Here is a 16518-nt window from a genome sequence, read left to right as displayed (position 1 = left end):
TATGATTATTTACTCTCTAAAATGTGAATGTAGGCATCCGTTCTCAATTTTGGTGTTTTAAGAAAAGGGTATTTTGTTTACTTTTAAAAAGAATATATATAAAATATATCTTAATTTTTTTACTTTTCTTTCCTCCCTCGATTAAAATTTGTGATAAAAATTTCATTAGATTCTATTCAAAGGTACAAATGACACCTCCAACCAAAGGACATGATTCCAAAAGGATTAGAAGTGAAGGGATTCTAGAATATATGATCGTTGACACAATACTTAAAGATCTATGAAGATGCTGGACATGCATAAAAAATTATGAGCAAAGGACGGTAAAAGAACATCCGGACATCATGTGCAGCTGATAGAGATTGACCCAACAAGAGAAGTGATAAAGACATTGATTCCTTTCTAAGATCCAAAAAATAACGTGTTTCAATTTTCTAACTTTAAAATGAAACCAACTTTGGAAGAAATAGCCAACTTTATGAGAAAAAGGGTCCAGTATTCAAGCATTGATCTCCACAACAAAAGACCCATAATCCCAAAGAACATCGATGCCAAAAAGTTCCTAAACTTTCTCAAGATCAACCACATAGAGAAGGAGAGTTTGAAAATTGGTGGGTCTGATTGGACTTTCTATATTTGAGGTATGATAAAAATAGATAGATTTAAGAACTACCAGAACCATCTTAGCGATCAAGTAGTCGTAGAGGCTTGGAAGGTGAACATATGTTTTGCCTTCTGGTCGCATTTTTGGGGCTCATTATAGTCCCAAATGGCACAAACATATCGACATTTATTTGGCTGAGGTGGTGAAGACGTTGAGCACAATGGAATGTCCTACCATTATTCCCCTGATTTTAGCAGATATGTTCCTTGCATTGACTAAATGTAAAAAACGGGGAAACACACTTTTAAGGCTGCAACATTTTGCTACAAATATGGTATTTGGAACATTTTAATCATTATGGCTTTGCACCAAGTTTCACTTTGGACTGGTGTTATTATGTTTCCTCTCATAAGTGAAAATCGATTTTTCAAAAGGAATTTTAGCATATGAAGAGAAACTTTCGGTGATCACGTCGGCTAAAATTGTATGGAATTATTATTGGTTCCCAACTAACCATGTTATTTGCATGTCTACTGGTATCTCGTTTCTTGGGTTGATTGGGCTTAGAGTTGTTCAATCATATGCCCCACTTCGTGTTATGCGTCAACTGGCTAGAGTTTAAGAAGTCTCACCAAATGATGATATAAATAGATTTGTATTTGACACCCCATCGAGTTTTTCCATTGACAGCCAAGATATTTTGAAGATCTAGTTCGAGAGTATAATTTCTGAGCAAAGTGAAATGGTTGTGGAGAAAGATAAAGGAAAAGTGGTTCTAGGTACCTATCATGGTTTTGAGATATATTAACATTTGTTGAGACTCCCGAAGGATCCAACAGAAAAATAAAAGGTCAGCACACGATAAGATAGTTGGAAAAAGACTTGAAGAAAGTAAAAGCCACCATAGCCAGCCAAAAAGTTCAAGTCCAAATAGGAAGAAATCACTAGTTGGATTTACAAGATTTTGAGGGGGAATTGAAGCATACTGAGGGAAAATTAGCTCGATTAGAGGAGGAGTTGGATAGTAGAATTTATTTGGCTCGATGGATAAAAAAAAAGCAGAGTTTTGACATTTATCGATTAAAGAGGGACTTAGTGGAACTTGAAGAGGTCGTGCATTACCAAAAGTGAGAGCTTAAAGTAGTAGAAGGAGAAATTTGAGAAACATAGATCATGGTTGACGCATTTACATGAACAACTTAAAGCACAATTAGAAGAACATAAAAGGAAAATTTGTCATTGTGTCGGTATCAAAGTGGTGAAATGAGAAATGATCATTGAGAGAGAAACACTTCATAATCAACTTGAAGCATCAGAGAAACGAGAGGCCCTCTTAAAGGAAAAATCTTGGTGACCAACTGTTGTGGTAAACAATAAAACCTGCTTGCTCACCCACTTCTTTGTTATTCACATGATGATGATTTTTAATAACGTGGGAGGTTTGTTTATCCAACTGATGAACTTGACGTCTAGGCCTCCATATATTTTCATGGCAGTTATTCAACCACACATGATAATCACCCAGATTCCTCCTTAAGAGGGTCTCTCTAATGCTTCAAATTGATAACGAAGTGTTGCTCTCTCAATGATCATTTGCCTTTACTCCACTTCGATATCAACACAATGATAGATTTTCCTTTTATGTTCTTGTAATTGTGCTTTATATTGATCATGTAACTGTATCCAATATGATCTTCCTTTCTCAAATTTCTCCTTCTGCCAATTAAACTCTCCCTTATGGTAGTAGATGACCTATTAAGATGCCACTAAGTCCCTGTTCAATTCAGAAATCTCAAAGCTATACTCCTTTTTTATCTGTCAGGCCAAATGAATTCTACTATCCATTTTCTCCTCTAATCGAGCTAATTTCCCCTCTGTACGCTTCAATTCCCCCTCCACATCTTGTAACTCCAACAGTGATTTCTTTATTTTTGGACTTGAACTTCTTGTCGGGCTATGGTGTCTTAGGCCTTCCCAACTCTTTTTCCAACTATTTTATGGTGTGCTGGTCTTTTCTTTTTCTGCTTGATCATTCGGGAGTCTCAAAAACTGTTAATGTATATCAAAACCATAATAGGTACCCTAGAACCACTTTTCCTTTATCTTGCTCCACAACCATTTCACTTTGGTCAAAAATTATACTCTCGGACCAGATGTTCAAAATATCTTGGTTATCAATGGAAAGACCCGGTGGGGGTGTCAATACAAATATATATTTATATCATCATTTGTTGGGACTTCTTAAACTCTAACCAGTTGACGCATAACCTTATGTGGGGCATAGGGTTGAACAACTCTAAGCCCAATCAACAAAAGAAACTAGATACCAATAGACATGCAAATAACATCCTTAGTTGGGAACCAATAATAATTCCATACAATTTCAACAAACGTGATTACCGAGAGTTTCTCTTCACATGCGAAAATTCATTTTGAAAAGTCAATTTTCACTTCCCTTCCTTATGAGAGGAAACATAATTACACCAGTCCAAAGTGACTTGGTGCGCGTCCATAATGATTAAAATGTTCCAAAAACCATATTTGTAGAAAAATACTGCAGCCTTCAAAGTGTGTTTCACCTTTTTTTGCATTTAGTCAATGAATCTAACATATATGACTGGATCATGATAATAATGGTAGGACTTTCCATTGTGGTCAAAGCCTTCACCGCCCTAGCCAAACGAATGTCAATATGTTTGTCCCTCTTGGGGAAAATTATGAGACCCAAAATCTCAACCATGAAAGCAAAACATTCATTCACCTTCCGAGCCACTATGCGCCTTCATTGCTAGTTTGTTCTGGTAGTTCTTGAATATATCTTTTTGACCGTACCTCTCATATAGAAAGTCCAATGAGACCCATCAAATTTTTAAACTCTCCTTCTTCACATATTTAATCTTGAGAAGGTCCACGAACTTTTCGGTATCGATATTCCTTGGAATCATGGGTTTTTTGTTGCGGAGATTAGTGCCTTGAATACTGTACACGTTTCCATGAAGCTGGCGATTTCTTCCAAAGTGGGTGTCATTTCAAAGTCAGAAAATAGCTACAGGTTTTTTTTATCCCATAAAGGAATTGATGCCTCGTACATATCTTCTTGGGTCAATCTCCATCAAATACACAAGATGTCTTAAATGTTCTTTTACCCTCCTTTGCTCATAATTCCTAATGTCTTTCCACCATCTCTATAGATCCGTTGGTTGTGTCAATCATGCATTCTGGAATCCCTCCACTTCTAGGACTTTGGAACCTTTGCCTTTGGAGGTGCCATTGTACCCTTGAATAGAATCTAATTAAAGTTATATCACAAACACGTGAGAATCGTAGTTCATAAAAAAATGAATCAAACTTGAAAGACAACCCCTTTTATTTCAATCTTTTGTTCCTTTCTTTAAAAAAATAAAATTGAAAGACGAAGTTATTATAAAGTTGGTCATCTGAAAAAATTTATTTTCACGTAGCCATAAAAAGAATATGTTGGCCTCGAGTGCGTATCTACATTAGATTTGCTATGTTATATTCACATGATGCAAATAAACGTAGTCTACTAGGGATAGTTTGTGGATTATTTTGCTAGGTTTAGCACTTTATGTGCAAGGTGTCTAGGCTTACTTTACTCAAGTAGATAACTCCAGTCGGGAAGAGTCAGCGGACCGATAGCAGAGCTATTACGACTTAACTGGTTATTCAACACCGCCTACTATGTGTGACAAATCCTGAGCCAGGAGCGTAACTGCACTCTAGCTTTTCTTAGACAGAAGTACTGTGGAGTACACAATATATATAACAAAATTCCAGAGATTCAGAAGGTATGCAAGTGAAGAAAAATTGTATAAAATCACACAATATCAAAACAATAAATCATCAAATAACACATTAGCCAACAAACAAAAAAATTATCCAAATAATCAAATAGTCAAATATAGTAAATGTACAAAGCTCGAATTTTAAAGAAAAAATCCGCAACAGAGTAACCATATTTATCACACCTCTTCCTTTTTACAATTGTTAAGGAATATGAAATTTTATTTTTAAAATACAAGTAAAAGAAACAATTTTTATGAGTCGTCACTTGAAAATGATTTTTTGGGGCGTTCCAAGTCACTTGTTAAATTCCAGAAAAGAAAATGACTCTTTATTTTTTTGGTTTACGAAACAAAGATTGGGTAAAAAATTCTATTGACCGGAGAAGGTGTTGGGAACCCTCGAGTCTCATAGTTCTAGCACATCACTTTATTAACTCATGTTTGGCTAAAAACAATTTTTAAATAAAAATGTAAATTTCGTTAGTCACTAAAAAAAACAATTTGCCTAGGAGCGTAGCTGCACACAAGATCTCTTTTTTTTAAAAAAATAAAAATAAACAGCAAAGATCGTAACCGAACACATGGTGATATTTTATAAATTTTATTTATTTTTTTTAAAAAAATTAAATTTAATGATTCAAATTTTATTTAATAATGATAAAAAATTAATAAATAAAGTTGCAANAGTAGTCGATTTTGTATTTTTATTTCAGTAACCATTTTCATATATTTATTTAAGAGAAAAAAACAGATGTTATAAAATGATCAGATTTACATTTTTTATTTTTTTGCCAAAATGACTAGATTTACAATTTTTTTTGGCCAAATGACCATTTTTGTATTTTTGTTTTTACGAAAACAGCCGACTTAATTCACTTTTTTTGAAAAAAATAATATTAGAATTAATAACAGGACTTTGAATTTCTTTCTTTTAACAAAGCATATAGCTATGTATCAACTTCATAATGATAAATATAAAATTAATACCTAATTTAATAAAGGACGAGTCCACAAATGTATAATACCAACAAAACATAATCATTTCAAGTGTCATAACATATTTAACTAATTCAAATAAACTAAACATAACAATTTAATCAGAATATAAAAAACATATTTTGTTATTTTAAAAATTACATTGCAAAATATATGAAGGAATATACCTGAAGAGATGACAAAAAAATGATGGGAGCAAAGCTAATTTAACTCACAAACTCACACAAAGATGAAATAGTTTTTCTTAGAAGAAGACTTTGTACTCTCTATTCACGTGATTTTCCTTCTTCTAGTTTTTTTCTCCTCTTCTTTTTTCTTCTCCTCTTTTTATTTTGAAAAGAAAGAATGAAATTTAAATAGGTGTTGAGTAGTACTAAACATCTACTCTTCTTAAAAATTTAAGAGTCAATGCATGCATTATGCTCTTTACCTTCTTAATGTGCCACCCAAGATAACCAATGGTATTCTTCTTTTTCTTATTTCTTTTTGTTTTTCCAAGAGAAGATTAATTTAACAGATTGCATTGCCCTTTTAGATGGTCCATTTTTTTCTTTGGATAAATTACCTATATACACATCTTTTCTTTTCATAATCTCCATTATCCCTTACCAGTTTTAAAATTTTCCAAAATTCCTTATTTTACTCCAAAACTCCAAACATTTGATACATAATCCTAACTCCCAAAATTAATTTTTATTCCTTCCTTATTTCAATCCAGAAATCACTCCCTATACCACACCAAAAACGGAATGAAAATTTCAGAAAATAATTTTTTATTTCTCAACAATAGAATTTCATATTATAATAATAAAAAGTAAAAATAACATCAAAGTTGATAAAATCAATCGTTATTTCTAAAAAAATCAGATTAAGAAAATAAAAAAATACGATAAAAGCAAAAATCTTATAAAAAAAGCAAAAAAAATAAAATTGATTGAATCATAAAAAAAAAATATATGTTGAATCAAGATTTAGAAAAACTCTTTTACATTTTGGTGATGAATTTTTTTTTAAAAAAAAATAACAAATGATTGAGATTTGAGAATAACGTGAAGAAAGAAATAGGAAAAATAATAACAACAAAAATAAAAATCAACTAATAGAAAGAAAATCAATTGATTGATATACCTTATCAATCACAAATTACTATATCATGGAAGAATATTTGATTTTTAATTATATTAGGATTTCTTTTCATATTCGATTATTTTATTATTAAATAATTTTTTTCTTATATCATTCATATTGTTAGAAATCTTTTGTTATAAATAAAAAACTAGAAAGTCGTATTTGATTTGCAATGTTTATACATGTTCGAATTTTAAATCTACATTGAAATACAATTTCAAAAAAAGAGAAAGAAATAGTTGGATCAGTCATTACACGAGTATCACTGCCAAAGACACAATGTATCTCATTTATTTTGATTCTTAAATTAGTCTTGTTAGTTTTATTATTGATTCAATACATCATTGCTACAATCGTTGTTTGTTCCACGAATCTGATACTTAATTTTCAATTTATCTCGTTTATTTTGATAAAAATACTATGTATCAAATTAAATATCTTGATACATAAATACGTAAACATTGATAATCTTATTGCATCAAATACATAATCAACTACTAAATGATACTTTTATAGATACACTTTATTTCAGCTTACACACACTATTCTTTTACAACCTTATTGTATCAGATACATTATTATCAACAAAAAGAAAGCATCTGATCAACTTGAAATCTTGCACAATTGCATATTTATCTTTCAAGACAAACAATATATCTTTCTTCCAAAATCATAGACAGAATATAGATACTCTGATGATTCAAAAACATGTTAACATTAAAGAAATTAGTGATACATTCCGTAAAACAGTTATTTCTATGCATCAATCACAAACAATCAAACAACTAAACTTATATACTTATATCATGTACAAAATATAACTTTAATCTGATACATACCTCATTCTTGAACATTTTGATGCTTTTACAACAAAATATATGCATAATGTATCATCTATAAAGTATAGTATTCCACAAACCACAAGATATATAAATAGTAATGTATCATGTTAGATATTTGCTAATGAAATAATAATTTAAATTAATATTACATGTATCACACAGTAACTTGTTGATCTTTAATTCCAAGATTACTTGTTTAGTGTATCTAATTAATAGGAGTATAGTACTTATCAATTTATACAAGAAACACAAATACTAATGTATCACGATTGAATGGTCATCTCAAAAATATAAATAAATATCGAATTAACAACACAATATATGTAGTTTCATACCTCTGATTGTCAGATCTATTTTACTATGCAATTAAAACTCTGATCTATTTTATACATTGCAAATCGAGACTCATATTATTTCAAGATTTTTGAATGTCAGATTATTTTTTTCAGATTCTTCATTGTCTTAGCAAAATCAAAATATTCATGATGTACCTTCTCATTGTTTTTGTGATTTAAATCTAAATTGAAAGGATTTTCGAGGAATTGAAATAAGAAATTTAAAATCCCACTTATGTATCATTCATAACTCACCTTGATTTTCCAAATTCTTTAACGTATTCATGATCATGTATCCGCTATTGTTTTCAACTTTTAAAATCTATTATGATTGGGGAAAGAATTGAAAGATAAAAATTGAATTGTTTGAAACCATATGAATTTGGAATAGAATTGCGAGAAAAAAAATTAAATTTTGAATTGAAGGCATACAGATTTGGAAGAGAATTGGAGAAGAAAATTTAAATTTAGATTTGATTAAATCTGATAATATTTTGAAGAGATTGAAATCAATTAAATTAGCGTGATTTGAGGAACTGACAATCAATTTTATATTCTCTTTCCTTTAAAAGTGTAACTGAATTTGTTTTAATGTATCATATTTAATATATCCAACTTATTTGCTATGTATCCGAATAACATTATTTTTAAGAGATTTTCGTAAATTTAAAAAGATTAGGGATAGAATGTAATTTAAATCTTACACTATGAAATTTAGGTACGTTATACTTCTTTTATTCATTAATTGAATAATAGTTAAATGAGTCATCTAAAACATTAACATAGGCCCAAATGGTAGACCCATTTGAACATGACCCAAAAATTAAATGAAGAATCAGTCCATTAACACAAAATTCAAACATCTAGCCTAGTTTGAAGATCAAACACAACAAATAAGACAGAAAATATAAAATAAAAAAAAAAATAAAAAAAATCAAGATTAACTTCAACATGATAAAATTTAAAGAACACTAAATAATAATATAAAATCCGGCGTCAAAACGATTTATATGGTTGATAAAGGTTGTTATAGTGACAGATTATGATAGAGTATTAGAGGAGAAAAAGATTGATTTAAATTTTTAGGTGAATAAGATAAGCCGAAAAACTTCACCGGAAATTTTTTTGTCAAAATTTTGACATAAAAATATATCAAAATATAGCCCTTGAAGAGATCTACACATTTATGTGAAGGATATTGGATGGGGGTGATAAAGAAAAATTAAAGTGATGATTTCTATTCTGTTTTTCTTAGATCTATGACGTTTGGCTACGGATAAATGTGAATGGTTTGTGAACTTGTGTAGAGGAGAGTGAAAGGAAGAAGTAAAATTGTGAAAATATTTTCCAGCCATGGGGTGGTGGACAGCCGACAGTGGTAGTGGTAGGTGGAAGCAAGGGGATAAGAAAAATAAAATAAAAAATAATAAAATTCAAGCAAAATTTAAACATGACAAAACTTAAAACACTAAAAAAATAATACAGAGTTCGACATGAAAATGACTTATATGGTTAAGAAATGTAGTGATAGTGGCGGGCTCGGATAGAGGATGAGAGGAGAAAAATATTGATTTAAGTTTTCGTGTGAATGAGGGTCGCCGAATTTTTTTTGACGGAATTGACATAAAATTTATATCAACAGATATCCCATGAAGAGCTTATGCATTTATATGAAGGGTATGTGGTGGGGGTGCCTGGAACTTCATAAATCTAAAGAAAAGTGATGATTTGTGTTCGATTTCCTTAGACTTATGACGTTTGACTATGGATAAAGATGAATGGTCTGTGAATTTGTGTAAAGGAGGGTGAAAGAAAAAACAGGTAAACTTTGAAATGATCTTCCGGCCATGGCATAGTGGCAGGAGGTGATGGTGGTAGGTGGAAGCAAGGGAAAAGAAAAATAAAATCAAAATAAGGCCAAAATTCTGATTTATGGAGTTGTCTCTCTTTTTTTTTTGGTAGGATCACATAAGAGCCCTTGGATCAAAATGTTATGAATGGTTGAGATTCAATCTTAATAATTGCTATTGGACTGGATCTAAAATTGATTGGGCTATCAGAATTGGGTCTAAATTAGTCCAACTCAATTAACATTGAGTCATTTGGGTCAATTAAAAAAGACAAAACAAACAAAGACAAATAGATAAAAATATAAAATACAAAAAAAAAATAAGAAATGACCTTACTATAAATTGTAGGAGTAGAATAAATACGTTAAAAATTAGGTGTTCACAGTGTAAGTTTTAGCTTGTGGAGGTTAAGTTGATATGTGAGGGACTAGTGTTTGATATTACTTTACTTATGATCAACTTGCAAAGCTTGTTGAGAATTGTTGTTGTTTTTGTTACTTATTTCCTTGCTTTCTACACTTTTGTAAGTTACGATCCTGGATCATGTTGATCATCCTCTCACATCTTTATTTGAGGCTTAATTTTGGAGTTTGTGAGGTAGCTATTTGTCTTCTCGACATACGTCGCTTACTCTCTTATTATGTCCTTAATATATTCTAGATGTGAAGACATCCAAACTTGTATTTCTTTTGGATCTGTTGAAATACTTAGTGGCTTGTACATGTGATAATTGATTTTGGAAAATATTGTGATATATTATGAGTTTCGCAAACTTATGTTATGTTTAGTACTTAATCTCGATTTTGCTTCTGCATTTATCCTTGTTGTGAGTTGATTTAAGATGATTTGTCTTGATGATATAAGAGAGGTGCCCACACGCTCGATTTTTTTATCGTGACAAATAGTTCATGATATGACTTGTAATAGTTGTAGCATACCTAAATTAGTACATAATTAAAGGTACGTTATGCTAACTTTTGTTTTTATTTTTCACAAATCTCTTATAGATGTGAGTTAGTTATATTTATCAATCATCTATAAAAAATTCTTATATATATTATTATCACATCTTTACATTTTCATTTTTAAGAATGAGTGAGTATTCACGATGATTATCACAAATCGCATTCTCTTAAAAAAATGGATTATAATTATTTTACATGCTTCATCTTTTATTATAGGCAATTCATTGTTATGCCTTGAAATTTTTTTACTCCTACTTTATATTTTGATAAAAATTATAAAACTTATTAAAGTCACACGACAGTTGAGTGCGCAATGATCTTTCAAGCTATTTATCCAAAAAAAATTCATTCATCCTTTTTTACAAATCATTTTGAGAATCCATAAATTCTTCCTTTAAAATTATAACAACAATAATAATAATTATTATTTTTTCTCCTTTGCTATTTGCTATTCCACATTCATTTGTTCAGTCACTTCTTTCAGTTGGATTTATTATGCGCTGCTATCACATTTTTTCCTTTTATTTCAAGATAATTTTATTGAGACTTATCATACTTTAATGTTTATAGTTTAGGAACTCTTTTACTTAAGACACTCAATTTTAGAGGTGTATTTTCTTATTCCCCGTGATTTTGATTATGAGACTCCATCAACTAATAACTTTTATGTTGTTCTCACTTAACCTTTCGGCAATAAATGGTTAATGAATTTGAAATCAGCTTCTGTTTCGCTTATAGGATTAAGAATAGGTGTCATTACAACTAATGTGATTTTTGGTTGTGACAAGGCCAATAGAAAGTGACAATACAAATTTTGGTTGTCTTCCTATTTTCAAAGGGTTGTTAAAATGCTATATAGCCTCACAATGTTCTCAATAACAATTATAGAATAATATGACTCGTTATTTGAATTAGTACCCTCACGATGTTCATAATAATAATCATGAAATATAGTGGCTCTTTATTTGAATTTTCCTCAATCTTCACATTAACTTGTCCATTATATAGGAACTATTTCCTATGTCCCTATTTACTTGTCCATTTCCTTTTATATATCCTTATTTACTTGTCCCTTTTAACAAATCAAGAAAGGACAACAATTTTTTTCCTAAATGTCGTTATTTAATTCAAGAAAATTTCTAGTAGTACTAAGTTGTAATGCATGTTTTTTGTAACCAGAAAATACATTTATTATAATTGGAGAGTTGCACAATCTTTTAAGTTAAGTGTAAAATTGTAAATGACCTATGATAATAATTGGTGCCTTAATATTTGAGCCACTTTTAAAGTAAACAACTAAACAGGGACAGAGGGAGTATTGAACAGATCCCGGGCATTAAGGTTTATGTGTGTTTAAGGCGTACATTAGGAAACATAAATTAAAGCGTAGACCTTACATAACTAAGTCACATATGTGAGTCTTAGAACATTTTACAAGTACCTTTTTCAGGACGAGTCCCAAACAAAACCCTTTAAATATATAGAACTGCTTTATAATACAATATTGAACATGATATTCATCCTCATAATGTTCTCAATAATAATTATACAATAATATGACTCATTATTTGAATTATTACCCTCACTAAGTTCATAGTAATAGTTATGTAATATTACAGCTCGTTATTTGATTTATTCTCCATCTCCATATTTTATGAATAAATTGAACTTATATTATTCATTTATATATTAAAGAATTTTGAAGTAGGAACTGTTGAGCAAGTACAGAGTAGTGAACTTTAGATGTGTTTAGAACGTGCAATCGGACACTTAAATTAAAGTGTAAGCCGCACAGAATTTAACCGTACATGTGAGTTTTAAAAATATCTTCTCTATAATGAATCCCAAAAAGCCTTTTAAATTATATAGTACTACAATATTGAACATGTTTATTAATTAAAAAAATCCTTCCAACAATAAACTTTTCTCCCACCACATGCTTTCCTCCCCAAAACATATAAACAAATTAACCACATAAATATTGAATTGATCTCAATCCCCTACACACCCTTTTAATTTTTTTATTTTACTAGGCTTTGATCAAATGAGTAAATACAACATGCCAATGAGGATATATTTATTTTTCTTCTACATCCCAACAACACACACTCACCACACAAGATTAGACATGAAACATTCCATTTCTAATTATTCTCTATTTTTCCCATTTCAACAAAACTCTTTTGCTCACCAATATGGTTGACAAGTCTTTTCTTCTGAGCTTCAACATCTTCAAATAAATCCTCCTCCTCAAATTTGCTTATTAAAGACAAGTACTCAACATTTTCCCTAAAAGCCTTGACTAGAACCAAATAAAGTGAGAGTGTAAAAACAGTAATCCCAACCAAGTACCAACTAAATTGGATATTTACTAATGCCTTTGCTCTTTCAAGTGCTTCCTTCTTATGACATCTAACCACTTTATGCCCTTCTTCAAAGTTGAGAAAGCAACCTTTTGAGATGAACTCTGGAGTCCAAAGCATGACACCTATGACCATCATCCAAATTCCTTGAAACATAATGCTATAAGACCTCACAAAACTATTCAAGAAACTTTTAGGGAAAGGAATTCCCAAAAGAGTAGTGATAAAAGACGAAAAGATGACAATTTGGAGAAGCCAATGGTATTGTCCTTCAACACCCATATGGTCAGTAGAATGAAGATGGAAAAGAAGGAGTTCTTGACCAAAAGCAACAGCTCCAAGAAATAACGTAAGTCCATTTTGAGCTGAGGTTGAAGGGATGATTTTGTCGAATAAGATCGAAAAGGATGCATAGACAAAGAAAGTAAGGGAGATATTTGCATGTTCAAAGTTATGGAGATGATATGAAGGTATGGTTCCATCAGAGTCAAAAGGTTGGTGTTTTGATGGACCAATGAAGAGTTCCATTGATATGGAGACTAAGGTGCCAAACAGAATCACATAAAGTTCCACGTACCTGATTCCAAAAGTATAATGAGTTAAAGACAAAATATTTTAAAACTTGAACTCGTTAAATTTAAATCTTGAAACTATTTTGAATAATTAAGAAAATCTCTTATCAAAAGTACAATGAGTTAAAGCCAAGGAATTTTAAAGATCAAACTCGTTAAGTTTAAATCTTGAAATTGTTTTAAATAATCAAGAGAATCTCTAATCAAAAGTACAATGATTTAAAGACTAGGAATTTTAGAGGTTAAAATCATTAAAATTTAGTTTTTGAAAATGTTCAAAATAATCAAGAATATCTTTTATCAGAAGTACAATCATGAGTTAAAGCCTAAGAATTTTAAAGTTCGAACTTGTTAAATTTAAGGCTTGATAGTACTTTAAATAATCAAGAAAATCTCTTATCAAAAATATAATATATACCATGAAGCTTAAGAATTTTAAAATTCGAACTAGTTAACTTTAAATCTTTAAACTGCTCTAATAATCAAGAAAATCTTTAATAAATCAAATGTACAATGAGTTAAAAGCCTAAGAATTCTAAAGGTAAAACTTGTTAAATTCAAATCTTCAAACTTCCATAAATAGTCAAAAAAAGATCTCTAATAAAAAATACAATATACAATTTAAGTGCTAAAAGTCTTACTTGTTAAATTCAAATCTTCAAACATCCATAAATAGTCAAAAAAAGATCTCTAATAAAAAATACAATATATAACTTAAGTGCTAAAAGTCTTATGAGCTGAACCCATCAAATTTAAATCTTTAAAATATTGTGATTAATCAAACGAAGCTTTAAATACCTGATTTTTGGAGCTGGGAACCATGGTAAGGAAGTGTAGGATTTTGGGTGGAAAGCATGTAATTTTATGTGGTTGAGCAAATGCCAAATACCAATAAGAAAAAAACCAAACCCTGGTATAACATGACCTATTAATGACCCCATTTTTATTTTTTTATTGTTAACACAACACGTTAGTGTTGTGGTTTTGGAGAGAGATTAGTGGAGTAGAAACTTGGTAGAATGGGAAAAAATGAGGGACTTTGAGAGGGTTATATATACACACAATATGCCATTATTTTAGTATATATACAGTATGGGATTATAATGTGTTAAGATTTGGATAATTATTTGATCAAGTTCCTCAGTTAGTATGTACTTATTCTATCTATTTTACTCTCTTCGTTTTGATTTTACTTGGCAAATTTTAACTTGACATATCTATTAAAAAAAATTACTGATATAATGAGTTTGTCATTTTACCCTTATTAATTGAAAGGGTCTCAAATATATTCACTCACTACACTTTTCAATAGAAAAAAGATATTTCTTCCTTAATTTGTCACAAATGACATGCAAAAATAGTAATCAAATTTAAAAAATATTTGACAGGTAAATCAAAATAGAGGGAGTAATTTGTTTGGCCTAATTCGGTCTAGATGATATTTAAGATAAAAAAACATTTAAAATTTTAATTCTATACCTGTCATTACATATGTAGTTATAAATATTTTATTACTAATCAATTTAAATATTGCATAATATTTAACATTTATATAATCTCACAAAGTAGGATCTAGAAAGGATAAACTTTATCTTATCTCTATTTCAGAGATAGAAAGATTATTTCCAATTTATCATCGCCTCAAAAAAAAATCTTTTAACATTTATAAAAATATAATGATTTTCATTAATTAAATATGTATGACTTTTAAAATAAATTTTAAATGAAAGAGTGTCAAATAAAGTAACAGGAAAGGGGTACTTTTTAGGAAAAAACTATCTTCATATATGGAATAGTTTTATAATCCATTCAAAACTCGAAAATTGCCTTTTCAAATACTCTTTCAGAAATATATTTTTTTGATGATTAACCAAAACCAAATCCAAAGCACATTTTAATAAGTATCCAAAATGCAGTTCTTTCTTATCACATTAAGCTAAAACTTGCTAGTGGCTCACACTAATTGAGAGTTAAATAATTTTTTTTTGTTCGAAGGAAAACACATGTTTTCTTTTGAACGCAACTCTATTATTCATGAGCAATTAAAACAATTTTGACATGTTAGCTTACTTTTTTGAATATATATTATCTTCATAAAAGTTACTTCTTTATTTAGTTAAGCGTTCAATCTTTCTTGTTCTAAAATTTACTTTGTATATATGATTAGCAAGAACATTGCTAATCATGTTTAGGGTTGAGTGTAGATTAAAATTTTATGAGTTCTAAATATTAGGATAACTAATATTAGATGTAAGTAAATGAGTTTTGAATTTAACTTTTTCTATATATTTAGTAAGCTAATAAAATACAAAATTGAGACTATAAAGCTATGTTTTGGCCAAAATCAATATGTAATATTTTAGCTCCACCTCTAATATTGTTTCTGATTATTAGAGATTTAGAGTCTTGTTATCAATATTATGAAAATAATGTTCTTTTGATTTAAATTATTTATCGGGGTTTGATTAGGTATATAATTTGTATAATAAAAAAACTTTTGATTTCAAAAGTATTTGTATAATCATAAATTATCATATTAAGAATAAAATTAAAAAAATTAACCTAAAATTATTATTAAATATTAATAATATCATTTTTAAGTACACAATAAAAAGAAAGAGTATCAAATAAATAGTCTGAAAGAGTAGTAGTTTAATATCAGTATTGGTGATTCTTATATCATCCATGTTTATATATAACTAACTGATGTTAGTATTAGTACATATACCTATGGCGTAAGGGTAAAAACATATTTTACATCTCGAATTTTTTCTTTAGGAACTAAAGAGTATTCTCCTCTTTAATTCTCGATTTTTTGAAATGTCTATTTTGCCCTCTGTACCCAACTCCTCTTTCTATATACTAGAAATTATTCATTTACATTATGGATCGCTAGGAATTTTTCTTTCATAAATGAAATATGTTCTATATCTTATTGTAGATGTTGAAATTTTGTGAGATTCTACCACTTTGTTTGGATCATTATTACTCATTGTATTATATTTTATCATTACTATACCTACAATGTTTGTTTTGATTGTTTCTTAAAATACAGTA

At 29.5% G+C, this 16518-nt stretch overlaps 1 protein-coding gene across 1 annotated transcript; it reads right to left on the bottom strand.

Annotated features, from left to right (window-relative positions):
* Positions 1–12364: 12364 nt before the first annotated feature.
* On the bottom strand, positions 12365–14501 carry LOC107012880 (transmembrane protein 45B-like). Its single transcript, XM_015212882.1, has 2 exons — positions 14260–14501; positions 12365–13466 (listed from the first exon to the last, which is right to left on the bottom strand). The coding sequence occupies exons 1-2, from the start codon at positions 14400–14402 to the stop codon at positions 12671–12673; spliced, it is 939 nt and encodes a 312-aa protein (XP_015068368.1). The 5' UTR covers positions 14403–14501; the 3' UTR covers positions 12365–12670.
* Positions 14502–16518: the final 2017 nt, after the last annotated feature.

The sequence above is a fragment of the Solanum pennellii genome, chromosome 1, assembly GCF_001406875.1.
Source record: "Solanum pennellii chromosome 1, SPENNV200".
Classification (NCBI taxonomy): domain Eukaryota; kingdom Viridiplantae; phylum Streptophyta; class Magnoliopsida; order Solanales; family Solanaceae; genus Solanum; species Solanum pennellii.
The sequence above is the reverse complement of the archived record's forward strand: the minus strand, read 5'-3'. Positions and strand labels throughout refer to the sequence as shown.